This window comes from Macaca thibetana, chromosome 19 (genome assembly GCF_024542745.1).
Source record: "Macaca thibetana thibetana isolate TM-01 chromosome 19, ASM2454274v1, whole genome shotgun sequence".
Classification (NCBI taxonomy): domain Eukaryota; kingdom Metazoa; phylum Chordata; class Mammalia; order Primates; family Cercopithecidae; genus Macaca; species Macaca thibetana.
Genome location: NC_065596.1, coordinates 42,837,511 through 42,862,588, shown reverse-complemented (window position 1 = coordinate 42,862,588; position 25,078 = coordinate 42,837,511). Strand labels below are relative to the sequence as shown.

The following is a 25,078-nucleotide window of genomic DNA, read 5'->3' as shown; positions in this document are numbered from 1 at the left end:
AATCCCAGCACTTTGGGAGGCCAAAGTGGGTGGATCACTTGAGGTCAGGAGTTCAAGACCAGCCTGGCCAACATGGTGAAACCACATCTCTACTAAAAGTGCCCAGACTGGAGTGCAGTGGTATGATCTTGGCTCACTGCAACCTCTGCTCCCGGGTTCAAGCGATTCTCCTGCCTCAGCCTCCCGAAGAGCTGGGATTACAGGCACATGCCAACACGCCCAACTAATTTTTGTATTTTTAGTAGAGACGGGGTTTTACCATGTTGGCCAGGCTGGTCTTGATCTCTCACCTCACATGATCTACTTGCCTCACTGGTATAAGCCATCGCACGTGGCCTTCCTTAGTTTCTTTTCTTTTTTTTTTTTTATAGACGGAGTTTCAATCTTATCAACCAAGCTGGAGTGCAATAGTGCGATCTCAGCTCACTGCAACCTCTGCCTCCTGGGTTGAAGCGATTCAACCCTGCCTCAGCCTCCCAAGTAGCTGGGATTACAGGTGGACGCCACTACACCCAGCAAATTTTTGTATTTTTAGTAGAGAGGGGGTTTTACCATGTTGGGCAGGCTGGTCTCGAACTCCTGACCACAGATGATCCACCCACCTCAGCCTCCCAAAGTGCTGGATTACAGGCGTGAGCCATTGCACCTGGCCTTCCTTAGTTTTTTGACTTCCTTTTCTACATTTCTTTTCGCAAAAATAAGCAAATATGTTATTTTTCCTTTTTTTTTGTTTTTGGAGGGATCTTTAAAAAATATCCATCTGATCAGAGCCTTCCCCTGCTCAGAGCCCTCCGGTGGCTCCTTCTCACTCAGGGGAAAGGACAAGGTCCTCCCGAGGCCCCACATGACCTGGAGATGCCCCTCCAACCTCCACCTCTCTACTTTCGCCCATGCTCACTCTGCTCTGGCCATATACACTCTGGCTACCCCGCCCATGAACGTTACAAGTCAGGGCCGTGCTCCACAATCCTCCTCTGCTCTACCTCAGCCCACGGGCCTCACTCCACGGAGGGAAGGGCTCAGATGCCGCTGGTCTGTGAGCTGTCTTGCTTTCCTTCACGACATGAATTGCCACTGGACACCTACACGTTACCACGTGCTTTGCTGCCTCCATGAGAATGAATTGGAGCCATCCCACTTTGTTTACTGCTGCATGCCCAGTTTAGCACACTGCCTGATACACGGTAGGCACTCAATTAATGCAGAAGAAATGAGCAAATGGTATAGGATCTCCCTCAAGGTAGGGACTGTCTTATACCAGGTTCTTATTTCCTCCCTGGGTTGGGCCTTCCATGCTGACCTGATGAGACCTGCACAGGCCCGTTGGAGGAGCTGACTGAGGTCCACTGCCCTGGCCACCCCCAACCTCCCAGATGTGCACCAGGACCCAGAAGGCATTACCCGACAGATCCCCGAGCATCTCGGCCAGCAGCCAGCGGTCGATGTGCTGGTAAGTGATACCCACAACATGGCAGATAACTGTGGAGGTCAGAGACAAAACTGGTAAGGAGCTGTTCCCCCGGAGCTGGCTGCCACTCCCTACCCTTTCCCCTTGGGGAGCCCAGCCTCAGAGAGGGACTCACACTTTCGGACAGAGTCTTCAAAGCCAGTTATACCTTCCAAGAGGTCCACGTTTTCATCCAGGGCTTGCTGTGATGGGAATTGATGTTCACAATGTTTATTCTTTTAAATTATTTGCCTTTATTTTTATTTATTTACAGGGTTGGGGTCTCACTATGTTGCCCAGGCTGGTCTTGAATTTCTGGGCTCAAGTGATCTTCCTGCCTCAGCCTCCCAAAGTGCTGGGATTTTGTTGCTGCGGTTGTTACAGAGACAAGGTGTCACTATATTGCCCAGGCTGATCTCTCAAACTCCTGGGCTCAAGTGATCTGCCCACGTTGGTCTCCCAAAGCGTTGGGATTACAGGCGTGAGCCACCACTCCCAGCCTACACTGGTAATCTTACGTATCAACAACGTTCATATCAGTAATTTTAACAAGAATAGCAGCTACCAGGCCATGTGTGGTGGCTCACGCCTATAATCCCAGCACTCTGGGAAGCTGAAGTGGGTGGATCACTTGAGGTCAGGAGTTCAAGGACAGCCTGGCCAACATGATGAAACCCCGCCTCTACTAAAAATATAGAAATTAGCCAGATGCAGCGGTTTATGCCTGTAGTCTCAGCACTTTGGGAGGCTGAGGCGGGCAGATCACCTGAGGTCAGGAGTTTGAGACCAGCCTGACCAACATGGAGAAACCCTGACTCTACTAAAATTACAAAATTAGCAGGGCTTGGTGGCACATTTCTGTAATCCCAACTACTCGGGAGGCTGAGGCAGGAGAATCTGCTTGAACCCAGGAGGTGGAGGTTGTGGTGAGTTGAGATCACACCACTGCATTCCAGCCTGGGCGACAGAGGGAGACTCCCTCTCAAAAACAAACAAATAAACAAACAAACAAAAACCCAGAAATTAGGCTGGGCGCGGTGGCTCACACTTGTAATCCCAGCACTTTGGGAGGCTGAGACGGGCGATCATGAGGTCAGGAGACTGAGACCATCCCAGCTAACATGGTGAAACCCCGTCTCTACTAAAAATACAAAAAATTAGCTGCAGACCCAGCTACTCGGGAGGCTGAGGCAGGAGAATCACTTGAACAGGCAGAGGTTGCAGTGAGCTGAGACTGTGCCATGAACTCCAGCCTGGGAGACAGAGCGAGACTCTGTCTCAAAAAAACATATATATATATAAATATAAATAAATAAGCCGGGTGTAGTGGTGGGTGCCTGTAATCTGTAATCCCAGCCACTAGGGAGGATGAGACAGGAGAATCACTTGAACCTGGGAGGCAGAGGTTGCAGTGAACCAAGATCATATCACTGCACTCTAGCCTGGGCGACACAGCCATACTCCATCTCAGGGAAAAAAAAAAAAAATAGCTACCATTTGAGCACTGATCCCACATGCTAGCCATTCATCTGAGTGCAGCCCTGTGATGTAAGTTACATCCATTTTACAGATGAAGAGACCAGGCCGCTAAGTGATTTACCCAAAATCCTAGAGGTGAGGCTTGAACCTGGCAGGCAGAAACCAGGGCCCTGAGAAAGAGGACAGACACGTATTGGCTAAGTGTATGCAGCCACCTCCCCTTGCTTCTGTCCCACTCAGAGAAAAGGCCAATTTTCCTACCATAGCCCATGAGGCCACACAGAATCTACCTGTCACCTCTGTGCCCTCACCCCTGCCCACTCGCTCCTCACTCACCCTGCTCCAGCCACAGGGGCTTCCCTGATGCTCCCCAAACCCACCAGGCACCTGCCCATCTCAGGGCCTGTGTGTGGAATTCTCCTCCTCCATGGCCATGGCTACCACCCTCACCTCCTTCAGGTTTCTGCTCAAAGGTCAGCTCTGTGGTACATGTTCCCTCCAACAGAAGGGAGGGAATCCCCCACATGGATGCCAGGAAGGTGCAGCCAGTGAGGTGGGCAGAAATCCAGATTTGTGGCCGGGCGTCATGGCTCAACCTGTAATCCCAGCACTTTGGGAGGCTGAAGCAGGAGGATCACTTGAGGCCAGAAGTTCAAGACAGCCTGGTCAACATGGCGAAACCCCACTTCTACTAAAAATACAAAAACTGGGCCTATAGTCCCAGCTACTCAGGAGGCTGAAGTGGGAGGATCACTTGATCACTGGAGCCTGGGAGGTCGAAGCTGCAGTGAGCTGTGTTTGCATCACCGCACCGCGGCCTGGGCGACAGAGTGAGACCCTGTCTCGAAAAACAAAACAAAACAAAACAAAACAAACAAACAAAAAAAACCCTGTCTGTTACATGGAATAGGTCTACGATCTCCAACACATCTCATTTGCTAGTTTGCTAGTGAGAACAGTCGTTTGTAGAACTAGTAAACTCTATTATTTTAAGCATTTGATCATTTTCTTTGTGGGATTAACTGAAGCTAATCAATAATTTCTTACTTGAATAAAAAATAAAATGTTTAAGAATTAAAAACAGGCCGGGCGCGGTGGCTCAAGCCTGTAATCCCAGCACTTTGGGAGGCCGAGACGGGCGGATCACGAGGTCAGGAGATCGAGACCATCCTGGCGAACACAATGAAACCCCATCTCTACTAAAAATACAAAAAAATTAGCCGGGCGAGGTGGCGGGCGCCTGTAGTCCCAGCTACTCGGGAGGCTGAGGCAGGAGAATGGCGTAAACCCGGGAGGCGGAGCTTGCAGTGAGCCGAGATAGCGCCACTGCACTCCAGCCTGGGCGACAGAGCGAGACTCCGTCTCAAAAAAAAAAAAAAAAAAAAAAAGTATGCAGTCAGCCGCACATAAAATGTCAGGGTCTGGGATGGGAGCAGGTGCAATTTCTGCAGTGGCTGCTTCTATTTTCTCCTGAGACAAGAAGCCAGATCATAAGTTGAGGTGAGAAGAAAGGGAGACAGATAAAGCATGAGCAAACATCCAGGAGTTGGGGAAGGAAGCAAGACCACTGCTGCAGCTGGGGACAGGGGAAGCACATGTGTTTTGTTTGTTTGTTTGTTTGTTTTGAGATGGAGTTTTGCTCTTGTTGCTCAGACTGGAGGACAATGGCATGATCTCGGCTTACCGCAACCTCCGCCTCCCAAGTTCAAGCAATTCTCCTGCCTCAGCCTCTCGAGTAGCTGGGATTACAGGTATGCGACACCACGCCCGGCCAACTTTGTATTCTTAGTAGAGATGGGGTTTCTCCATGTTGGTCAGGCTGGTCTTGAGCTCCTGACCTCAGGCAATCCGGTCACCCCGGCCTCCCAAAGTGCTGGGATTACAGGCGTGAGCCACCACGCCCGGCCAGCACATGCAATTTAAGAGAAGGAAGCGAAACAGAGAAGAATGCAGAGACAGAGGGTTGGAGCTAATGGTCAGGCCCAAGAATGTGGGGATGGAGAACCTGTGGGGGTGAACTGAGAAGCTGGGAGGAAGCAGCAAGAATGGAGACACTGGAAACTCACAGGGGGAGGAGGGGAGCCATTATTGGTGAGGGCAGTGGCTCCCAACATTGGCCAGATGTCCAAATCACCCAGGGTAACTTTTTAAAATCCCAAGGCCTAGGCTACACTGAACCAATTACATCAGACTCTGTGAGGGCAGGACCCATGTATCAGTATCAATTTTTAAAAATGCCTCAGAGGGCTGGGCGCGGTGGCTGACACCTGTAGTCCCAGCACTTTGGGAGGCTGAGGCAGGCAGATCACTTGAGGTCAGGAGTTTGAGACCAGCCTAGCCACCATGGTGAAACCCCATCTCTACTAAAAATACAAAAATTAGCCAGGCGTGGTGGCCCATGCCTGTAGTCCCAGCTACCTGGGAGGCTGAGACAGGAAAATCGCTTGAACCCAGGAGGCGGAGGTTGCAGTGAGTTGAGATTGCGCCACTGCACTTCAGCCTGCTCACACAGCGAGACACTGTCTCAAACAAAACCAAAAAAAAAAAAAAAAAAAAAAAAAAAAAAAAAGAAAGAAAATAATTGCCTCAGAGGTCCAATGTGCAGAGAACTGGCCCAGGGTATGATTGGAAGAGAAGGACTGAGGTCAAATGCAGTACAAGATAGCTGGCCAAGACAGCAAGGGACCCAGAGGTCTGGGTGGTCAAAGGATCCTCTGCGTTACTTTCTAAGCATCTAATAATTAGGGCAAGAGTGGTAGACAAGGCCAGTGAGAAGGAGCTGAATTCTGGGTTTTTTTTTTTTTTTTTTTAGAGGGAGTCTTGCCCAGGCTGGAGTGCAATGGCGTGATCTCAGCTCACCGCAACCTCTGCCTCCTGGGTTCAAGCGATTATCTTGCCTGAGCCTCCCAAGGAGCTAGGATTACAGGTATGCGCCACCTCACCAGGCTAATTTTGTATTTTTAGTTGAGGCAGTGTTTCTCCATGTTGGTCAGGCTGGTCTCGAACTCCCGACCTCAAGTGATCCACCTGCCTCAGCTTCTCAAAGTGCTGGGATTACAGGTGTGAGCCACCGCGCCCGGCCAGGAGCCGAATTCTTCAAGAAACAAAGAGCCGTCACCAGAGGGACTGATACTGGGCAGGAAGTGATGACACACGCACTTCAAGACTGGGGGTTTCTGGCCTGGCGCGGTGGTTCACGCCTGTAATCCCAGCACTTTGGGAGGCTGAGGCAGGCAGATCACCTGAGGCCGGGAGTTCAAGAGCAGCCTGGACAACATGGCAAAACCCCGTCTCTACTAAAAATACAAAAATTAGCCAGTGTGATGGCGTGTGCCTGTAACCGCAGCCACTTGGGAGGCTGAGGCAAGAGAATCGGTTGAACTCGGGGCAGGGGTGGCGGTTGCAGTGAGCCGAGATTGCTGCACTGCACTCCAGCCTGGGCAACAGAGTGAGATTCTGTCTCAAAAAAATAAAATAAAATAAAAAATACATATAAAAATTAGCTGGGCGTGATGGCGCGTGCCTGTAGTGCCAGCTACTCAGGAGGCAGGAGAATCACTTGAACCCAGGAGGCAGAGGTTGCAGTGAGCCAAGATCATGCCACTGTACTCCAGCCTAGGCAACAGCGTGAGACTCCATCTCAAAAAAAAAACCAACCAAACAAACAAACAAAAAACAACAAAAAAGACTGAGGGTATCAGAAGAGATAGGAACCAGGAGGTGAACTAGCCTCCCACTCAGGAGGCTGCAGAAGTGGGGGGCCAGGTTCCAGTTAGAGCAAGAAGGGCAGAGTGTGTCAGACAGGCAGAAGAAATGGAAAGAAACGGAGAATTTATCTTTCTTGAGACACGGTCCTGCTCTGTTGCCCAGGCTGGGGTACAGTGGTATGATCATGGCTCACTTGCAGGCTCAAGCGATCCTCCCACCTTAGCCTCCTGGGTGGCTGGGAGTATAAGCACCTGCCACCACACCCAATTAATTTTCAATTTTGTAGAGATGAGGTCTCACTATGTTGCTCAGGCTGGTCTGGAACTCCTGGCCTCAAGCAATCCTCCTACCTCGGCCTCCACAAAATACTGGAATCACAGGGGTGAGTCACTACACCCAGCCATTGGAGGACTTCTTCTGATTAACGGTATGTAGTAGAGGGCCCAGTGGAAAGACGGGAGAGAGGGGAAAGGGTCGGCCTCAGCCTGTGGGCAAGGGGAGGACCTGTGAGTACCTGCCCCATGAGAGGATGATGATTCCTCAAAAACACACATGTGGAGCACTGGGCCCACTGCCAAAGCAGGAAGCCAGGCTCTGTGCACCATTGTTACTTTTAGCATTCAGCTCCACATGGTGCTGCCATCTCCCCTGTCCCTGGACCCCACGGAAGTTACCCAGAAGGCCTGGAAGTGGCAGGTCTCCAGCAGGTCCCCAAGGTACAAAATCTGTCGGATTGGCCTTTCTTCTTGCTGGTAGGAGGAAGCGTTAAGGAAAACTGGCTTTGGAGCTAAGGTTGGGCCACAGGTCACCCCTCCCCACCTACCTTCTTCTGGCTGCTTTCTTCCAAAGGTTCAGCTCAGAAAAAGAGCTGGAAAAGGAAACCAGCTTATTTCTCCCGCAGGTGTATGCAGGAGAAAGGATGTTGGCTGCAGGACTGTTTGTAATGGCAAAAGGAAAGAAATGACGTGCCAGTCCTGGTGGCTTACACCTGTAATCCTGGCACTTTGGGAGGCCAAGGCAGGTGGATCACCTGAGGTCAGGAGTTTGAGACCAGCCTGGCCAACATGGTGAAACCCCATCTCTACTAAACATACAAAAAATCAGCCGAGTGTGGTGGCACGTGCCTGTAGTCCCAGCTACTTGGGGGACTGAGGCAGGAGAATCACTTGAACCTGGGAGGAGGAGGCTGCAGTGAGCCGAGATTGTGACACTGCACTCCAGCCTGGGTGACAGAGCGAGACTCTGTCTCAGAAAAAAAAAAAGAAAGAAAGAAAATATTAACTGGCCGGGTGCAGTGGCTAAAGCCTGTAATCCCAGCACTTTGGGAGGCCAAGATGGGCGGATCACGAGGTCAGGAGATCGAGACCATCCTGGCGAACACGGTGAAATCCTTTCTCTACTAAAAAATAGAAAAAACCAGCCGGGCGAGGTGGCGGGCGCCTGTAGTCCCAGCTACTCAGGAGGCTGAGGCAGGAGAATGGCGTAAACCTGGGAGGTGGAGCTTGCAGTGAGCTGAGATCCAGCCACTGCACTCCTGCCTGGGTGATAGAGCGAGACTCCGTCTCGGAAAATAAAAAAAAATAAAAAAAAAAAAAGAAAATATTAACAACAAAAAAATCTACTATTACTACTAATAAAATAAAACCTAAGGCCGGGCGCGGTGGCTCACGCCTGTAATCCCAGCACTTTGGGAGGCCGAGGCGGGCGGATCACAAGGTCAGGAGATCGAGACCACGGTGAAACCCCGTCTCTACTAAAAAAAAATACAAAAAATTAGCCGGGCGCGGTGGCGGGCGCCTGTAGTCCCAGCTACTCAGGAGGCTGAGGCAGGAGAATGGCGTAAACCCGGGAGGCGGAGCTTGCAGTGAGCCGAGATCGCGCCACTGCACTCCAGCCTGGGCGACAGAGCGAAAAAAAAAAAAAAAAAAAAAAAAACCTAAAGGCTGGGCACGGTGGCTTACACCTGTAATCCCAGCACTTTGGGAGGTTGAGGCGGGCAGATCACCTGAGGTCAGGAGTTTGAGAGCAGCCTGGCCAACATAGCAAAACCCGTCTCTACTAAAAATACAAAAATTATCTGGGCATGGTGGCATGCACCTGTCTTCCCAGCTGCTCGGGAGGCTGAGGCAGGAGAATAGCTTGAACCTGGGAGGTGGAGGTTGCAGTAAGCCGAGATCATGCCACTGCCCTCCAGCCTGGGTGACAGAGCAAGGTTCCGTCTCAAACAAACACACACACACACAAAAACCACCTAAAATCATTCCTATGTCAAGCTTCCTCTACTATTTCTGAAAGACAGCACCGAGCTTTGCTTCCTTTAGCCCATGAGTGTCCTCTCTGCCTGGATCACCTTTGCCTACCCCTTCACCTACCTCCTTATGTTTTAGATGTTCCCTCCTCCAGGAGGCCCTGGTTTAAACATTTTCTAGTTAAAAATACAAAAGAGTGAACAGTGGCAAAATAGGTCTTCCCTCGTCTCACAGCCATCCTTCCTAGGAGGTTAACAGTCATTTGCAATTCTTGGGTACTTTTCCACCTTTCCAGACATTGTTCTATAGAAATGTAAATACAGATGGCTGTGTTCATGTCCACATATTCCCCCACCCAAATGGTCAGGTGCCTGCTATAGCTCTTTTTTTTTTTTTTTTTTTGAGACACTGTGTTACCCAGGGTGGAGTGCAGCAGCACGATCTTGGCTCACTGCAACCTCCACCTCCCGGGTTCAAGTGATCCTCCTGCCTCAGTCTCCCAAGTAGCTGGGACTATAGGTGTGTGCCACCGTGCCCGGCTAAGTTTTTGTATTTTTAGTAGAAATGGGGTTTCGCCATGTTGGCCAGGCTGGTCTCGAACTCCTGACCTCAGGTGATCCACCCACCGTAATCTCTCAAAGTGCTGGGATTAGAGGTGTGAGTCACTGTGTCCGGCTGCTGTGGCTCTTCTAACCCAACCCTGACCACTCCAGTCTATCACTGTCTGCCTCCTCACTGGACTGTGACAACTTCGTGAAGACAGGGCCCAGGCCTGTCTCAGTCACACAGTGTCCCAGCACGGGCCAGCACCCTGCCATGCTGGGCCAGAGCAGGCACTTGGTGTTTGTGGATGCACCCACAGACCATCTCCCCCGGAATTCATGCACTTTGACTCTGGCCCCTTCCCACACAGGCCCTGGCCCCAGTGCTGGAAGGATACATGTGCCTGGTCGATCATGCACTTGCATAGGGTGAAATCTGTGTGCGGCAGGTTGGTGAGGGCCTTCAGCAGGATCTGGGCGGTGACCGTGGTCTGAAAGAAGGCTGGGTTGAACTGGTACCTAAGAAAGAGAACAAGAGACATGGCCACATGTGGCACCTCCAAGTCCCCAACCCTCTCCAGGTGCCAGGCAGGCTGTCCACTGCTTTATTCTGGAGTTTGGGAATTGGACACGCCTGGGTTCCAATCCCAATCCCAATGCTTCCCGGCTGTATAACCTTCACCTCCCTGAGCCTACTTTCCTCCTCTGTGAACAGAGACAGTTAATGCTCACAACCACCCAGTGGGGCAGACACTGCTAAGTGATTCACAAACAAATGAGAACAGCAGCAGCGGTCTGGAGTAGTGGCTAAGGAACCAGAGCCAGACTGCCTTGGTTTAAACTTCCCGCTGAGTGACCCTGGACTGCTTATTTATGACATGAGGAGCAGACAAGAGAGAGATTAAGAGGCACTGAAAGGCTAAAGAGCAGAAAAAGGAAACTGAGGGGCTGTCAGTTTCCTCCCTTGCAAAAGAGGACAACAGAAGGTGGGGGGTGGGGGTGGGTGGCTCAAGCCTGTAATCCCAGTACTTTGGGAGGCCGAGATGAGCGGATCACCTGAGGTCAGGAGTTCAAGACTAGCCTGGCCAACATGACAAAGCCCTGTCTCTACTAAAAATACAAAAATTAGCTGGGCATAGTGGCGCATACCTCTAGTCACAGCTACTTAGGAGGCTGAGGCAGGAGGATTGCATGAACCTGGGAGACAAAGGATGCAGTGAGCTGAGATCATGAGATCACATCAAGGCACTCCAGCCTGGGCAACAAGGTGAGACTCTGTCTCAAAAAAGAAAAGAAAAGAAAAGAAAAAGGAAAAAAAGAAAGCAAGCAAGAAAGCACCCAAGTAAAATTAACTGGGCATGGTGGTGCCTGTAGTCCCAGCTATTCAGGAGGCTGAGGCGGGAGGATCGCTTGAGTCCAGAAGGCTGAGGCTGCAGTGAGCCATGACTGTGCCACTGAACTACAGCCTGGGCAACAGAAGATCCTGTCTCAAAAAAAAAAAAAAAAAAAAAAAAAAAAAAAAAGTGGAGGTAGGAAGAACCCACACGTCCATCAAGAGCCAGAAGAGATCATTAGGACAACAGAAGAGATCAAGTGACACACTGAAGAGGTATACATCCATGAAAACAAACTGGAGCCACATCAAACAAACAAACAAACACACAAAACTGGATGGATCTCACAAACCCAGTGATGAGTAGCAAATGGCAGATGCAGAAGAGTTTGTGCTGTATCTACTCCATCTATATCAAGTTCAAAGCAGGGAAACCTGAGCTGAGCTGATTCAGATGGATGCATGTATGGTAAACCATCACATAAAGCCAGGCCATGAGAATACGGGGGAGCAGGGGAGTTGGCTGGCACAGAGCATATGGGGCAAAAGGCCTGTGGCGCTAGCAACACTTTTGCAACATAAATGGCAATTATGTAGGCTTTCATTTATAATGATTTGTTAAACTACATGTTTGCTTAATGTATTTGCCTGTACATGTGTTCTGTAATTATTCTTTATTTTTGAGACAGGGTCTCACTCTGTTGCCCAGGCTGGAGTACAGTGGCATGATCTTGGCTCACTGCAACCTCTGCCTCCCAGGTTCAAGCAATTCTCCTGCCTCAACCTCCCGAGTAGCTGGGACTACAGCTGTGTGCCACTGTGCCCAGCTGATTTTTTGTAGAGACAGGGCTGTGCCATGTCACCCAGATCGGTAATTCTTATTTATTTTATTTATTTATTTTTTTTGAGAAAACGAAGGGTCTCACTCTGTCCCCCAGGCTGGAGTGCAGTGGCACGATCATGGCTCACTGCACCCTCGATCCCCCAGGCTTAAGCAATCCTCCCACTTCAGCCTCTCAAGTAGCTGGAACTACAGCCACACACCACTACATTAACTAAAACAATGGTTTTTTTTTGAGACGGAGTCTCGCTGTGTAGCTCAGGCTGGAATGCATGGGTGTGATCTAGGCTCACTGCAACCCTTCTGGGTTCATGCCATTCTCCCGCCTCAGCATCCCAAGTAGCTGGGACTATAGGCGCCCCGCCACCACGCCCGGCTAATCTTTTGTATTTTTTTTTCGTAGAGATGGGGTTTCACCGTGTTAGCCAGGATGGTCTTGATCTCCTGGCCTCGTGATTCATTTACCTCAGCCTCCCAAAGTACAGGTGTAAGCCACCATGCCCGGCCAATTTTTAATTTTTTTTATAGAGTTGGGTCTTGCTATGTTGCCATGGCTGGTCTCGAACTCTTTGGTTCAAGTGAGTATCTCGCCTCAGCCTCCCAAAGTGCTGGGATTAGCGGCATGAGCCCCTGCAGCCACCCTAATTGATTTTTTATTATTAATTTTTTTTTGAGATGGAGTTTTGCTCTTGTTGCCCAGGCTGGAGTGCAATGGTGCGACCTTGGCTCACCGCAATCTCTGCATCCCAGGTTCAAGCGATTCTCCTGCCTCAGCCCCCCAAGTAGCTGGGATTACACGCATGTGCCACCACGCCCGGCTAATTTTGTATTTTTCAGCAGAGTTGGGGTTTCTCTATGTTGGCCAGGCTGGTCTCAAACTCCCTGCCTCAGGTGATCCACTGACCTCATCCTCCCAAAGTGCTGGGATTACAGGTGTGAGTGACTGCGCTCGGCAATTGATTTTTCAAAAACCATCCCTCCTCCTGTCCCAACTTCCTTGGCTTCCTAGTCTTGCACACCAAGAGATGCTGCATCATGCAGGATACCACCAGCCACCCCCTTGCCCTGTACTGGGAGTGGCACCCTGCTAGCTGCTGAAATGGGAGTGTAGACAGACAGCCAGACACTTACAGCTTCAGGACAGCCAGGTTGGCTTCCAGATCATAGGCATTTTCCTTGGCCTGCGTCTCCACATAGCGCTCCAGGGTGGCCAGGTTCTCAGGATTGTACCTAAAGGAGAATCAAGATAGGTGAGCAGACAGGAGACAGAAGCTGAGGCCAGTCACTTTACAGTTGCAGGGGCAACTGTAACCTGCTCCTCCCACCCTTCCCCTCTAAATCTGGCACTGGCCACTTGCTCTATCCAGGTAGTGAATTATGTCCAGTATAATCTCTAATAAAACTTATTCATATCCCAGACCTCTCACCTAAGCTCTATACTCCATTGGAGCCCTGGGTCTTGCCTAGGATACCTCCCCAACCTCTGAGCCAGTCAGTCACTGCGGCTTGTGCATCTGGCCTCATGAACATCTCTGTTACTCACCCCTTCCTCCCCTGCTCAGGCCTCCACCCTGATCCAGCCCCATCCTCTCCTGCCTACCTGGATGCCTACTTCCCCCATGTCCGTCTGAACACTCTAGCCTTTGCTTCCCCCATTTCGGTTCTAACCTCTCCCAGATATCACTGTCTGATGTCAGGTTTGTCTCCCTCATGGAATGGGAACTCAGACCGTGAAGGCATGATCTGCCGCTGTCTGATTCGCCTGTGGTTCCCAGCATTGCCCGAATGACGTAAGGAGCAGAAAAGGGAGAGATTCAGAGGCACTCAAAGGAGGCAGGGCAGAGAAGGAAACCTTAAGGCAATTCACGAAGAGACTGAGCGGTACCAAGATTCTTTCGCTTCTAGGCCTTTGCAGGGCTGTTTCTTTCTTTCTTTCTTTTAAAGACGGGGTATGACTGTTGCCCAGGCTGGTCTCTAACTCCTGGGCTCAGGCGACCCGCCTGCCTCGGCCTCCCAAAGTGCTGAGATCACAGGCGTGAGTCACCGCCCCCAGCTCAGTGGCGTTTCTTTAAGCATCTCCTCCTCCAGGAGGATAGAGAAACCCCACCCCGCGGCAAGCCCAGGACCCTGACCACCCCCTGCTGCCTCCTGAAAACCCTCCCCTCCGCCCCGCATGGCCAGAGCGCTCCCTCCGACCGGGCTCAGACCTGTCGATACCCTTGAGCAACTTGCCCACGTTAGCTCTCATCTGTTCAAACATCGCCATGACTTCTGTCGCTTTCCACAACCAGGGCTGGAGACTAACACCGGCCCGGCACGGCGTCCGCGAGGACGGGAAAAGGAAGAGGTGGTGGAAACGGAAACGACGTCATTGTTGTCGCTCCAGCTCCCTGGGGGCGGTGAAGGGACAGGCTCTCGCAGCAGCCGCCACGCTTTCCGGCTGCCACGTGACTTCTTCCTCGCAGGGGCAATTAGCGCGTGCGCATTCGCTCCACTCAAGCTGGACGGACAGCGTGAGAAAAAGCTTACTGTATCCCAGTGCGCAGGCGCCTCTCGGCGAGGGGCGGGGCTAAGCTTTTCTCGGGCCTCACAGACCCAGTTCCAGTGCCGGGGGCGCGGGAGCGTGCGCGCGCGAACTCATTGGGAAGCACTCGGAGCTCTGGCGGCGTGCGCGCGCGTTGTATTGCGCGCGGCCATAAGTCCCCGGAGCTGTGCGGGAATGCACGCAGCAGCCCTCCGTTTAGGCATTGGCCAAGTCCCGAGGGAGATGTTCTCTGAGGTCCCTCTCGCCTCAGGCCTGGGCGCATGGTGCAGGATCCTGAGCGCCCAGGATCCAGTTTCAAGTCTTGGCCCTTGGTCCCCAGCTCCAGGAAGAGGGTCCCACAAAGCTATTGTGCTCTGCCGGGCAGGGGCTGGGGTGAGGGCTCCTGGACTTCGCCGGATCGCGCCCGGTCTCCATTAGGTTCCGGTCTTGGAGCTGAGGGCGAGGGTCCCATCTGTACTGCCATCAATTATATATCATGTATAGGTTTTGTACATTGCAAGCGTAGAAAATGCAGTTATGTGCCATGTATGTGGAGGTATATGCGCTGGGTATCTCCACGTGTGTACTGTGCACACAGGTATCTAGGTAGATGCACATCTACACGTCTACATGCCCGCGCAGTGCAGAGGAGGTAACCCAAGTGCATGTATGTGACAGGTGAACAGGCATGTACACTGCGTAGTCATCCTTGTGCAGACTTGCCGCCTTCGGGTTGTGGCCAAACCTTCAAGCACCCAGTAGAGGTTTAGACACTACCTAGGAGACGGAGGCGGGGGTTCTAAGGCACCCCCCTCCAATCCAGTTACCATTAAGATCATTTGCATCACATTTACATCCAGCCCTGGGCCTTGGAGGTTGAGGATGGTCCCTTGGGTCCCAAGACAAGCTGCCCCTCAGAGGCTCTCAGCGCCCAGGGGACAGGGGGTGGAGCCCTTTGCACAGCCCTGCAGTGCAGCTGGGGCAGGAAGCGAGAGTGGGGAGGAGGGAGGCCACAGCCCGCGGAGGCAAGGCGGGTGCAGGGCTTCTGGGGACAGAGGGAGGTGCCAGAACTTGAGCCCTGAGGCCCTGCTGGCCCCTGGGCGCAGGCCCAGCTCCGGCCCCCAGGGATGGACCTCGTGGATCCGGACATTTTCAATAGAGACCCCCGGGACCACTACGACCTGCTGCAGCGACTGGGTGGCGGCACATATGGGGAAGTCTTTAAGGTGAGAAAGCCCCTCTGTCCCCAACACCCTCAAACTAGTGGCCTTTAAGGCAAGGCCTCGGTAGGGAGGAGGCTGCAAAAGGGGGTCCCAGTCCTTGACCTTGACTCAGGGATGCTGAGGAGGGACGCTGGCAAATGGAGCCTGCCTGACTGCCGACTTCCCCTTTGCAAGGCTCGAGACAAGGCGACAGGGGACCTGGTGGCACTGAAGATGGTGAAGATGGAGCCTGGTGAGGAGGGAACCCGGAGCTCCTTCCCCACATCCCCACCTTCGCCTCCTGGGACACTGGGATCACCTCCCTCGTAGCTCTCTCCATGCGAGCTGCCTTTCTCTCCCACCCTCCTCACAGATGATGATGTCTCCACCCTTCAGAAGGAAATCCTCATATTGAAAACTTGCCGGCACGCCAACATCGTGGCCTACCATGGGAGTTATCTCTGGTGATGAACCTCAGACCCACCCTGGCACCCAGCCCAGCCCCTAACCCAGAGCCTCCATTTCTTGATGGGGGTACCCTCATTTCTTTTTTTTTTTTTTTTTCATTTTTTTTCTTTTTTTTTTGAGATGGAGTCTTGTTCTGTTGCCAGACTGGAGCGCAGTGGCATGATCTCGGCTCACTGCAACCTCTGCCTCCCGTGTTCAAGCAATTCTCTGCCTCAGACCCCCGAGTAGCTGGAATTACAGGCGTCCACCACCCCACTCGGCTAATTTTTATATTTTTATTATAAAAAAATATAGTAGAGATGGGGTTTCACCATCTTGGCCAGGCTGGTCTTGAACTCCTGACCTCGTGATCCATTGGCCTTGGCCTCCCAAAGTGCTGGGATTACAGGTGTGAGCCACTGTGCCTGGCCTTGGCACCCTGAGTTCTAACCTTGAACTTCCATTTCTCACCATAACCCGGCCTCCCATCCTGGACCCCCATTTTTGACTGGGCTAACCCTACCCTGATCCTCACTCCTAAGTCCCACTTTTCTGACCAGAGCAGCCTCTAATCTAATCTCCAATCCAGAATTCCCATTTCTGATCAAGAGTACCCCAAACTGATCCCTTCATAGTAACGGAATTGGAAATCAACTCCCTAGAAACGAAGCTCTCATCATTCTGCCCTCTGGCTCCCCCAGTTCCACTCTCTGTTCCTTTAATATAAACTTCTAAATTCCCTGATCCCCAAATTAATATTCCAGATGTCCCAATACTGACCTCTGCTCCCCGGAACAGATGCCCTGGGCCCCTCTGTCCCCTCCAAATCTCCACAACCCGTGAGATCTCTGCCCTACCTCCTAGGTTGGCGTGGGACGGCAGAGGGGTCCCGCCCAAAGGTCTAGGTTTGAATTGACTTGCCCCGGAACTCACATTTCCTCTCTGAGCCTTAACTTCCTTGTCTGTGAAACGGGAATGAAACCACCTCACTCTGGTAGACAAGGAGAGATGGAGTGATGAGAGCTGTTACATTAAAGTTCTTACTGATCTAGAACAAGACAGAAGCAAACCAGGGACTTTCCCGCAAATAATAATGTATTACTGCTATTATTATTCTTACCCTTGAAACACTGCAGGTTGCAGAAACTCTGGATCTGCATGGAATTCTGTGGGGCTGGTTCTCTCCAGGACATCTACCAAGGTTAGAGAAAGCACAAGGGGACCCAGGCAACCCTCCCACCCCCATCCCCCAACCCCGACCCGAATTCACCTCTTCCGTCTCTGTGTGTGTATCTCACAGGAACTGTCTTTCTGGGCCATATTTCAAACTCCTGGGCTGAGCTGATCCTCTTGCCTTCAGCTGCTGAAGTGCTGAGATTACAGGCTTGAGCCACCGTGCCTGGCTTTTTAAAATTTAATTTAATTTAATTTAATTTAATTTAATTATTTTAAAAAATATAACTGCTGGGCCTGGTGCGGTGGCTCACGCCTGTAATCCCCGCACTTTGAGAGGCTGAGATAGGTGGATCACCTGAGGTCAGGAGTTCAAGACCAGCTTGGCCAACATGGTGAAACCCCGCCGCTACTGAAAATACAAAAAATTAGCCAGGCGTGGTGGCAGATGCCTGTAATCCTAGCTACTTGGGAGGCTGAGGCAGGAGAATCACTTGAATCTGGAAGGCAGAAAATCTCTGATTCCTTCCAACCCTAGACCTCAAATGTTAGAAAAGGAAGGACTTCATTGAGAAGTCCTCAGGGAAACTGAGGTCCACAGAAAGGAAGTGAATCCCACAGCTGGTCTGTAAGACCTAATGTCTGACGGCCTCTCTCTGTCTCTCTGTCTTTCCGCCTGTGTGTTGTTCTTCCCTTGTCATCCTCTGGGTCTCTCTCTAAATTTGTCTCCCCACATTTTGGCCTCTGACCTCTGTCTTTGTCTCATTTTTTTTGGTTTTTTCAATCCTGTTCCTTCTGTATGTCTCATGTGTGATCTGCCCCCGTTTCTCTGTCTCTCTCTGTCTCTCTCTGTCTCTGTGTCTCTGTGCCTTTCCTTATTTTGCAAAGTCATATCACGCCCCTGCTCAGAGCCCTCCTACAGCTTCCATTTCTCTCGGAGGAGAAGCCCAGACTCCTCATCAGGGTCCACCCCAGGATGGCCGACCTCACCTCCTCCCACTTTCCTCCTCCCCCTCCACTCCACCCCACCGCCTTTGCTGCTTTCCAGACCCACCAGGAACTGTCCCACCTGGGACCCTGCACTTGCTGTGGCTAGTCCCACTCAGAGTGGGAGCCCTCACGTCTTCACCTGCTGTCACCTTCAGAGAGCAGCCGTGACTGACCACCTCTGTGAAATGTCATAGCCCCTCCTCCTACGTGCCCCTTTCTTGCTGTATGTTTCTTCCTATTGCCTTTCAGCGTCTGAGGAACTACATCATATTCTACTTATCTTGCTTACTTTCTTTCTTTATTTTTTCTTTTTCTTTTTCTTTCTTTCTTTTCTTTCTTTTCTTTTTTTTTTGAGACGGAGTCTCGCTCTGTCGCCCAGGCTGGAGTGCAGTGGGGCGATCTCAGCTCACTGCAAGCTCCGCCTCCCGGGTTTACGCCATTCTCCTGCCTCAGCCTCCCGAGTCTTTCTTTCTTTTCTTTCTTTTTTTTTTTTTTTTTTTTTTTTGAGACAGAGCCTCCTTCTATTGCCCAGGCTGGAGTGCAGTGGTACGATCTCGGCTCATTGCAGCCTCCACCTCCTGGGTTCAAGCGATTCTCCTGCCTCAGCCTCCTGAGTACTTGGGATTACAGGCATGCACCACTATGCCTGGCTAATTTTTGTATTTTTAGTAGAGATAGGGTTTCGCCATGTTGCCCAGGCTGGTCCTGGACTCCTGACCTCAAGTGATCCACCCGCCTTGGCCTCCCAAAGTGCTGGGGTTATAGACATGAGCCACTGCGCCAGCCCTGTTGGCCTCTTTTATTTGCATCGCTGCCTCTTTCTGTTGCTGACTACCCCACCATCTCCCCCTCCCACTGGTCCCATCCTGTTTCCCCTCTCCCTATGGCACCCTCTTAGCTGGTGTGGGGGGGCAGGACTCCCCAGCCCAGGTTCCCTGGCTCCCATCCAACGCCTGGCCTGGCCGGGGTGACCTTTGCAGTGACAGGCTCCCTGTCAGAGCTCCAGATTAGCTATGTCTGCCGGGAAGTGCTCCAGGTAAGGAGAGGCCTGGGTATTCTGGGGAGAGGAGAGGAGGGGAGCCCCCACTCCAGCCCCCAGACACTCACAGTCCCCTTGTCCACCCTTCTCCCCAGGGACTGGCCTATCTGCACTCACAGAAGAAGATACACCGAGACATCAAGGTGGTCTGGGGTTACAGGGATGCTGTTGGGGGGTGGGGCCCAGGAGATGGGCGTGGCATTTCGGGGACTCAGGGATCAGGGTAGTTTGAGCTGTGGGGAAAGAGTCTCCGCAGCCTCCCATACCCCCTCTCATTCCCAGGGAGCTAACATCCTCATCAATGATGCTGGGGAGGTCAGATTGGGTGAGTAAGGCTGGGGGTTGAGCAGGGGGGCTGACTGGGGGGCTGGAGGCACAGTGGACCCCAGATCACTATGTCTCCCTCTGCTTCCAGCTGACTTTGGCATCTCGGCCCAGATCGGGGCAACGCTGGCCAGACGCCTCTCTTTCATTGGGACACCCTACTGGTGAGGGGTGCCCAGCGGGCAGCTAGGGGTGGAGTGGGGCTCAGTGGTTTTTCCCACCGTGGTTCCCCGGGGTCCTCCTTCCTGGCTTCGTTTCCCTGTCTCTTCCTTTCTCCATGGAAGATTCTTTCATTCTCTCTGGGTGTCTCTTGAGTTTTCCACTTTTCTCTCTCGTTTTGTGCCCTTTTCTGCCCGTTGCTCTAGGTGCTTGTGTTGGTTTTTATCTTGATTTATCTGTCCCTCCATATCCATTTCTGTTTCTTTCCTCTAGCTCAGTTTGTAGCGCTCTCTGTCTCTTTGTTTCTGTCTCTCACTCTCTTCTCTGCCTCTCTGTCTTTTCATTTTGTTTTGTTTTTAGAGACAGGTTCACTGTGCCTCCAGCCCCACTGTGGCCCAGGCTGGATTGCAGTGGCACAATCATGGCTCACTGCAGCCTAGAACTCCTGGGCTCAGGAGATCCTCCCACCTCAGCCTCCCAAGTAGCTGGGACCACAGGTGTACACCATGACACCTGGCTAATTTTTTAAAAATTTGTGTAGAGATGGTGGTTTTTTTTTTTTTTTTTTTTTTTTCTTGAGATGGAGTTTTGCTCTGTTGCCCAGGCCAGAGTGCTGTGGCACAGTCTCGGCTCACTGCAACCTCCACCTCCCGGGTTCAAGCAATTCTCCTGCCTCAGCCTCCAAGTAACTGGGATTACAGACGCCTGCCACCACACCCAGCTAATTTTTGTACTTTTAGTAGAGATGGGCTTTCGCCATGTTGGCCAGGCTGATCTCAAACTCCTCACCTCAGGTGATCTGCCTGCCTTGACCTCCCAAAGTGCTGGAATTACAGGCAAGAGCCACCATGCTCAGCCGAGATGGGGTCTTGATAAGTTGCCCAGGCTGGTCTCAAACTCCAGGGCCTAAATCATCTGCCTTGCTTAGCCTCCCAAAGTGCTGGGATTACAGGTGTGAGCCATCGCGCCCAGTCTGCATCTCCGTCTTCGTCTGCCTGTGTCTGTCTGTCCTCCTGTCCCTCTGGCTCTCCGTCTGACTCTGTGTGCTGCATCTCCCCTCAACTCCTTCTCCTTCTCTGCCCCTCCTTCCCTTCCTGTCCCCATGCCACCTCTGGCTCTCTGAGTGTGTCTCCCCCCAGGATGGCTCCAGAAGTGGCAGCCGTGGCCCTGAAGGGAGGATACAATGAGCTGTGTGACATTTGGTCCCTGGGTATCACGGCCATTGAACTGGCCGAGCTACAGCCACCGCTCTTCGATGTGCACCCTCTCAGGTAGGCAGGTGTGGGGTCCCCAGGCCCAGAGATCCTGTCCAGCCCTGGCCCAAAGCCCACCCTCAGCTTCTGCCTTCCATCCCAGGAACCTCCAGTTCAGGGATCGCCACTTGAGCCTACCTTGGCACATGCTGCAGCTCTATTTTTTAAATTTAATTTAACATTTTATTTTATTTTTTATTTTTTAAGACTGAGTCTTGCTCTGTCACCCAGGCTGGAGTGCAGTGGCGCAATCTCAGCTCACTGCAACTTCCATCTCCCGGGTTCAAGCTATTTTCCTGCCTCAGCCTCCCAAGTAGCTGGGACTACAGGTGTGCACCACCACGCCTGGCTAATTTTTGTATTTTTAGTAGAGATGGGTTTTCACCATGTTGGCGAGGGTAGTCTCAAACTCCTGACCTCAGATGATCTGCCCACCTCAGCTTCCTGAGGTGCTGGGATTACAGGCGTGAGCCGCTGCACCCAGCCTATCTTTTATTTTAATTTTTATATATTTATTTATTTTTGAGATGGAGTCCCACTCTTGTCACCCAGGCTGGAGTGCAGTGGCACGATCTCAGCTCACTGCAACCTCTGCCTCCCAGGTTCAAGTGATTCTCCCGCCTCAACCTTCCAAGTAGCTGGGATTACAGGCAAGCGCCATCAAACCTGGCTAATTTTTGTATTTTTTGGTAGAGATGGGGTTTCACCATGTTGACCAGGCTGGTCTCGAACTCCTGACCTCAGGTGATCCACTTGCCTTGGCCTCCAAAAATGCTGGGATTACAGGTGTGAGCCACCACGCCCATTTTAAAAATTAATTAATTAATTATTATTATTTTTAGAGACAGGATCTTGCTCTGTCACCCAGGCTGGAGTGCAGTGGCACCATCGTAGTTCACTTCAGCCTTGAATGCCAGGGCTCAAATGATCCTCCCGCCTTAGCCTCTCACATAGCTGGTCCTACAGGCCCACATTGCCATATCCAGCTATTAAAAAAATTTTTTTTTTTTGGTCTCACTATGTTGCCCCAGCTGGTCTCCAACTCCTGGGCTCAAGCTGTCCTCCCGCCTTGGCCTCCCCAAGTGTTGGGATTACGGGCATGAGCCACTGCACCTGGCCTTGCCGTAGCTCTACCACGCCATAAGCGGCTTCCCTTAGGAGAGGTATCCTGGTGCACTGTAAAACCCGAACCTCACTTCCATGCTGTTTCTCACTTTGCCCTCTGCTGACCGTAATGCTACTAGGAACCCCTCAAGCCATGAGGTCTGGCCCCCTTGAAGGTCTGAACTCCATATCCTTTCCCTACTATTCTAGAGTTCTCTTCCTCATGACCAAGAGTGGCTACCAGCCTCCCCGAATGAAGGAAAAAGGCAAATGGTACGAGAGAATGACAGGAGGGAGGGTGAGCGAGGGCGGGGCTGGGGCTGGGTGGCCTGATGGGAGGGTCTCTGGTCCCCTCACCCAGAACCTGGCTTCTTCTTCCCAAGGTCCGCTGCCTTCCACAACTTCATCAAAGTCACCCTGACTAAGAGCCCCAAGAAACGACCCAGCGCCACCAAGATGCTCAGTGTAACCCTCCCTTCCCCAAGACCCTCAGCCCAGAATTCCCCGGGGCCTTCCACAACTCCCGAGGACATGGATAACTTTGTTCCACGGAGTCCCCGTGGCCTTCCGAAGTCCCTAATGCCTCAGAATTTCCCAGGACCACCGTCCACCACTAGAGACCCTCTGGGCTATACCCCAAACCTTTCCCAAATCCCCTGAGTTGCCAGAACTCACAAATTCCCAAAGGACTCAAGACTTGTTCCTGAGTGTCCTCTTGAATCCCCAGGGAACCACAGTCTCTTCCAAGACAACTGTGGAATTCTCCCAGCCCTGCTCTGAGAAATGTAAATTCTTTTTTTTTTTTTTTTGAGACGGAGTCTCGCTCTGTCACCCAGGCTGGAGTGCGGTGGCCGGATCTCAGCTCACTGCAAGCTCTGCCTCCCGGGTTCACGCCATTCTCCTGCCTCAGCCTCCCGAGTAGCTGGGACTATAGGTGCCCGCCACCTCGCCCGGCTAGTTTTTTGTATTTTTTAGTAGAGACGGGGTTTCACCGTGTTAGCCAGGATGGTCTCGATCTCCTGACCTCGTGATCCGCCCGTCTCGGCCTCCCAAAGTGCTGGGATTACAGGCGTGAGCCACCGCGCCCGGCTGAGAAATGTAAATTCTTTTTTTTTTTTTTTTTTTTTTTTTTTTTTTTTGAGATGGAGTCTCGCTCTGTTGCCCAGGCTGGAGTGCAGTGGCCTGATCTCAGCTCACTGCAAGCTCCGCCTCCCGGGTTCACGCCATTCTCCTGCCTCAGCCTCCCGAGTAGCTGGGACTACAGGCGCCCGCCACCTCGCCCGGCTAGTTTTTTGTAGTTTTAGTAGAGATGGGGTTTCACTGTGTTCACCAGGATGGTCTCGATCTCCTGACCTCGTGATCCACCCGTCTCGGCCTCCCAAAGTGCTGGGATTACAGGCTTGAGCCACCGCGCCCGGCCGAGAAATGTAAATTCTAATTCCTAAAAATTTCTTAGACTCCCCAGGCTGGCTGGGCACGGTGGCTCATGCCTGTAATCCCAGCACTTTGGGAGGCTGAGGCAGGTGGATCACTTGAAGTCAGGAGTTTGAGACCAGCCTGGCCAACATGGTGAAACCCCGTCTCTACTAAAAACACAAAAATTAGCCGAGTGTAGTGGCGCGCGCCTGTAATCACAGCTGCTTGGGAGGCTGAGGTGGGAGAATCACTTAAACCCAGGAGGCGGAGGCTACAGTGAGCCAGGATTGCGCCAATGCACTCTAGCCTGAGTGACAGGGAGAGACCCTGTCTCAAAAAAAAAAAAAAAAAATTAGCTGGGCATGGTGGCATGAGCCTGTAATCACAGCCACTTGGGAGGCTGAGGCAGGAGAATCAATTAAGCCCAGCAGGTGGAGGTTGCAGTGAGCCTAGAGTGTGCCACTGTCTGGGTGACAGAGTGAGACTCTGTCTTAAAAAAAAAAGAGGCCGGGCGCGGTGGCTCAAGCCTGTAATCCCAGCACTTTGGGAGGCCGAGACGGGCGGATCATGAGGTCAGGAGATCGAGACCATCCTGGCTAATACGGTGAAACCCCGTCTCTACTAAAAAATACAAAAAAAAAAACTAGCCGGGCGAAGTGGCGGGTGCCTGTAGTCCCAGCTACTCGGGAGGCTGAGGCAGGAGAATGGCGTGAACCCGAGAGGAGGAGCTTGCAGTGAGCTGAGATCCGGCCACTGCACTCCAGCCTGGGCGACAGAGCAAGACTCCGTCTCAAAAAAAAAAAAAAAAAAAAAAAAAAAAAAGAATACCCCAGACCTCTGACAGTTCCCTGGATTTCCCCGCCCTCTCCATCCACTGGCACCTTCTCCCCAGCTAGATTCCTTTAGTCCAGTCCCCAAGGCCCTGTACCAGCCCTCTCTGTCCATACCAGCCCTCTCTATCCACTCCAGCCCTCTGGATATGGACACCTCTTCCCTCCCCCAGCATCAACTGGTATCCCAGCCTGGGCTGAATCGAGGCCTGATCCTAGATCTTCTTGACAAACTGAAGAATCCTGGGAAAGGACCCTCCATTGGGGACATTGAGGATGAGGAGCCCGAGGTGAGCGCCTTGGCTGACAAGAGCACTGGGGACCGCTTGGTCTTTCTCAGGCTGTGCCTGCTGCAGCAGTGCCTTCCCGCTGCCTCTCTTAGGGGGAGAACAGGCAGGGAGGATGGGGAGCTTGGTACAAGGCTGTGTGCCCAGAGGGTTACAGGAAAGCAGATGGACCCCGGGCAGGGTAGGGGGCTGCTTGGGGGTCCTGAGCCCTGACGTGGCTGCCCCTCTGCCCAGCTACCCCCTGCTATCCCTCGGCGGATCAGATCCACCCACCGCTCCAGCTCTCTGGGGATCCCAGATGCAGACTGCTGTCGTGAGTAGAGAATCCTTATCTCTGGGGACACCTGACCCTATAATAGACCTAAGAGACCCCCTTCCCTTACCATCAGGCCACCAGAGACCCTCAGTATCATCTGATCCTATAAGAGACCCCAGACAATCTCATCAGCACCTGACCTACAAAATGACCGTAGAGGCTGGGCACGGTCGCTCACGCCTGTAATCCCAGCACTTTGGGAGGCCAAGGTGGGGGGGATCATCTGAGGTCAGGATGTTGAGACCAGCCTGGGTAACAGGGTGAAACCCCGTCTCTGCTAAAAATACAAAAATTAGCCGGATGTGGTAGTGCGCGCCTGTAGTCCCAGCTACTCAGGAGGCTGAGGCAGGAGAATTGCTTGAATCTGTGAGGTAGAGGTTGCAGTGAGCCAAGATTGTGCCACTGCACTCTAGCC

General features: G+C 52.2%; 2 protein-coding genes across 6 annotated transcripts in view; one reads left to right on the top strand and one right to left on the bottom strand.

Annotated features, from left to right (window-relative positions):
* Positions 1-25,078, bottom strand: part of EIF3K (eukaryotic translation initiation factor 3 subunit K) — a 107,554-nt gene that overhangs the window by 3,658 nt on the left and 78,818 nt on the right. Inside the window, exons 2-7 of one of the 2 annotated variants that reach the window (XM_050769315.1) lie at positions 13,807-13,948; positions 12,731-12,829; positions 9,824-9,944; positions 7,309-7,383; positions 1,584-1,650; positions 1,402-1,479 (exon numbers count right to left, since the gene is read on the bottom strand). In XM_050769315.1, coding sequence (XP_050625272.1) covers positions 1,402-1,479; positions 1,584-1,650; positions 7,309-7,383; positions 9,824-9,944; positions 12,731-12,829; positions 13,807-13,865 — 499 coding nt within the window. In that variant the 5' untranslated portion in view covers positions 13,866-13,948. Of the gene's footprint in view, positions 1-1,401; positions 1,480-1,583; positions 1,651-7,308; positions 7,384-9,823; positions 9,945-12,730; positions 12,830-13,806; positions 14,063-25,078 lie in introns of those variants that run through there. The other variant, XM_050769314.1, reaches the window with a different exon arrangement.
* MAP4K1 (mitogen-activated protein kinase kinase kinase kinase 1) overlaps positions 14,663-25,078 on the top strand; it is a 29,412-nt gene continuing 18,996 nt past the window's right edge. The window contains exons 1-13 of one of the 4 annotated variants that reach the window (XM_050768917.1): positions 14,663-15,349; positions 15,521-15,578; positions 15,699-15,789; positions 16,909-16,973; positions 18,916-18,971; positions 19,070-19,117; positions 19,257-19,299; positions 19,390-19,462; positions 20,597-20,728; positions 22,025-22,087; positions 22,198-22,279; positions 24,234-24,350; positions 24,582-24,660. In XM_050768917.1, coding sequence (XP_050624874.1) covers positions 15,251-15,349; positions 15,521-15,578; positions 15,699-15,789; positions 16,909-16,973; positions 18,916-18,971; positions 19,070-19,117; positions 19,257-19,299; positions 19,390-19,462; positions 20,597-20,728; positions 22,025-22,087; positions 22,198-22,279; positions 24,234-24,350; positions 24,582-24,660 — 1,006 coding nt within the window. In that variant the 5' untranslated portion in view covers positions 14,663-15,250. Of the gene's footprint in view, positions 15,350-15,458; positions 15,579-15,698; positions 15,790-16,908; positions 16,974-18,915; positions 18,972-19,069; positions 19,118-19,256; positions 19,300-19,389; positions 19,463-20,596; positions 20,729-22,024; positions 22,088-22,197; positions 22,280-24,233; positions 24,351-24,581; positions 24,661-25,078 lie in introns of all 4 variants that reach the window. The other 3 variants (XM_050768916.1, XM_050768914.1, XM_050768915.1) reach the window with 3 other exon arrangements.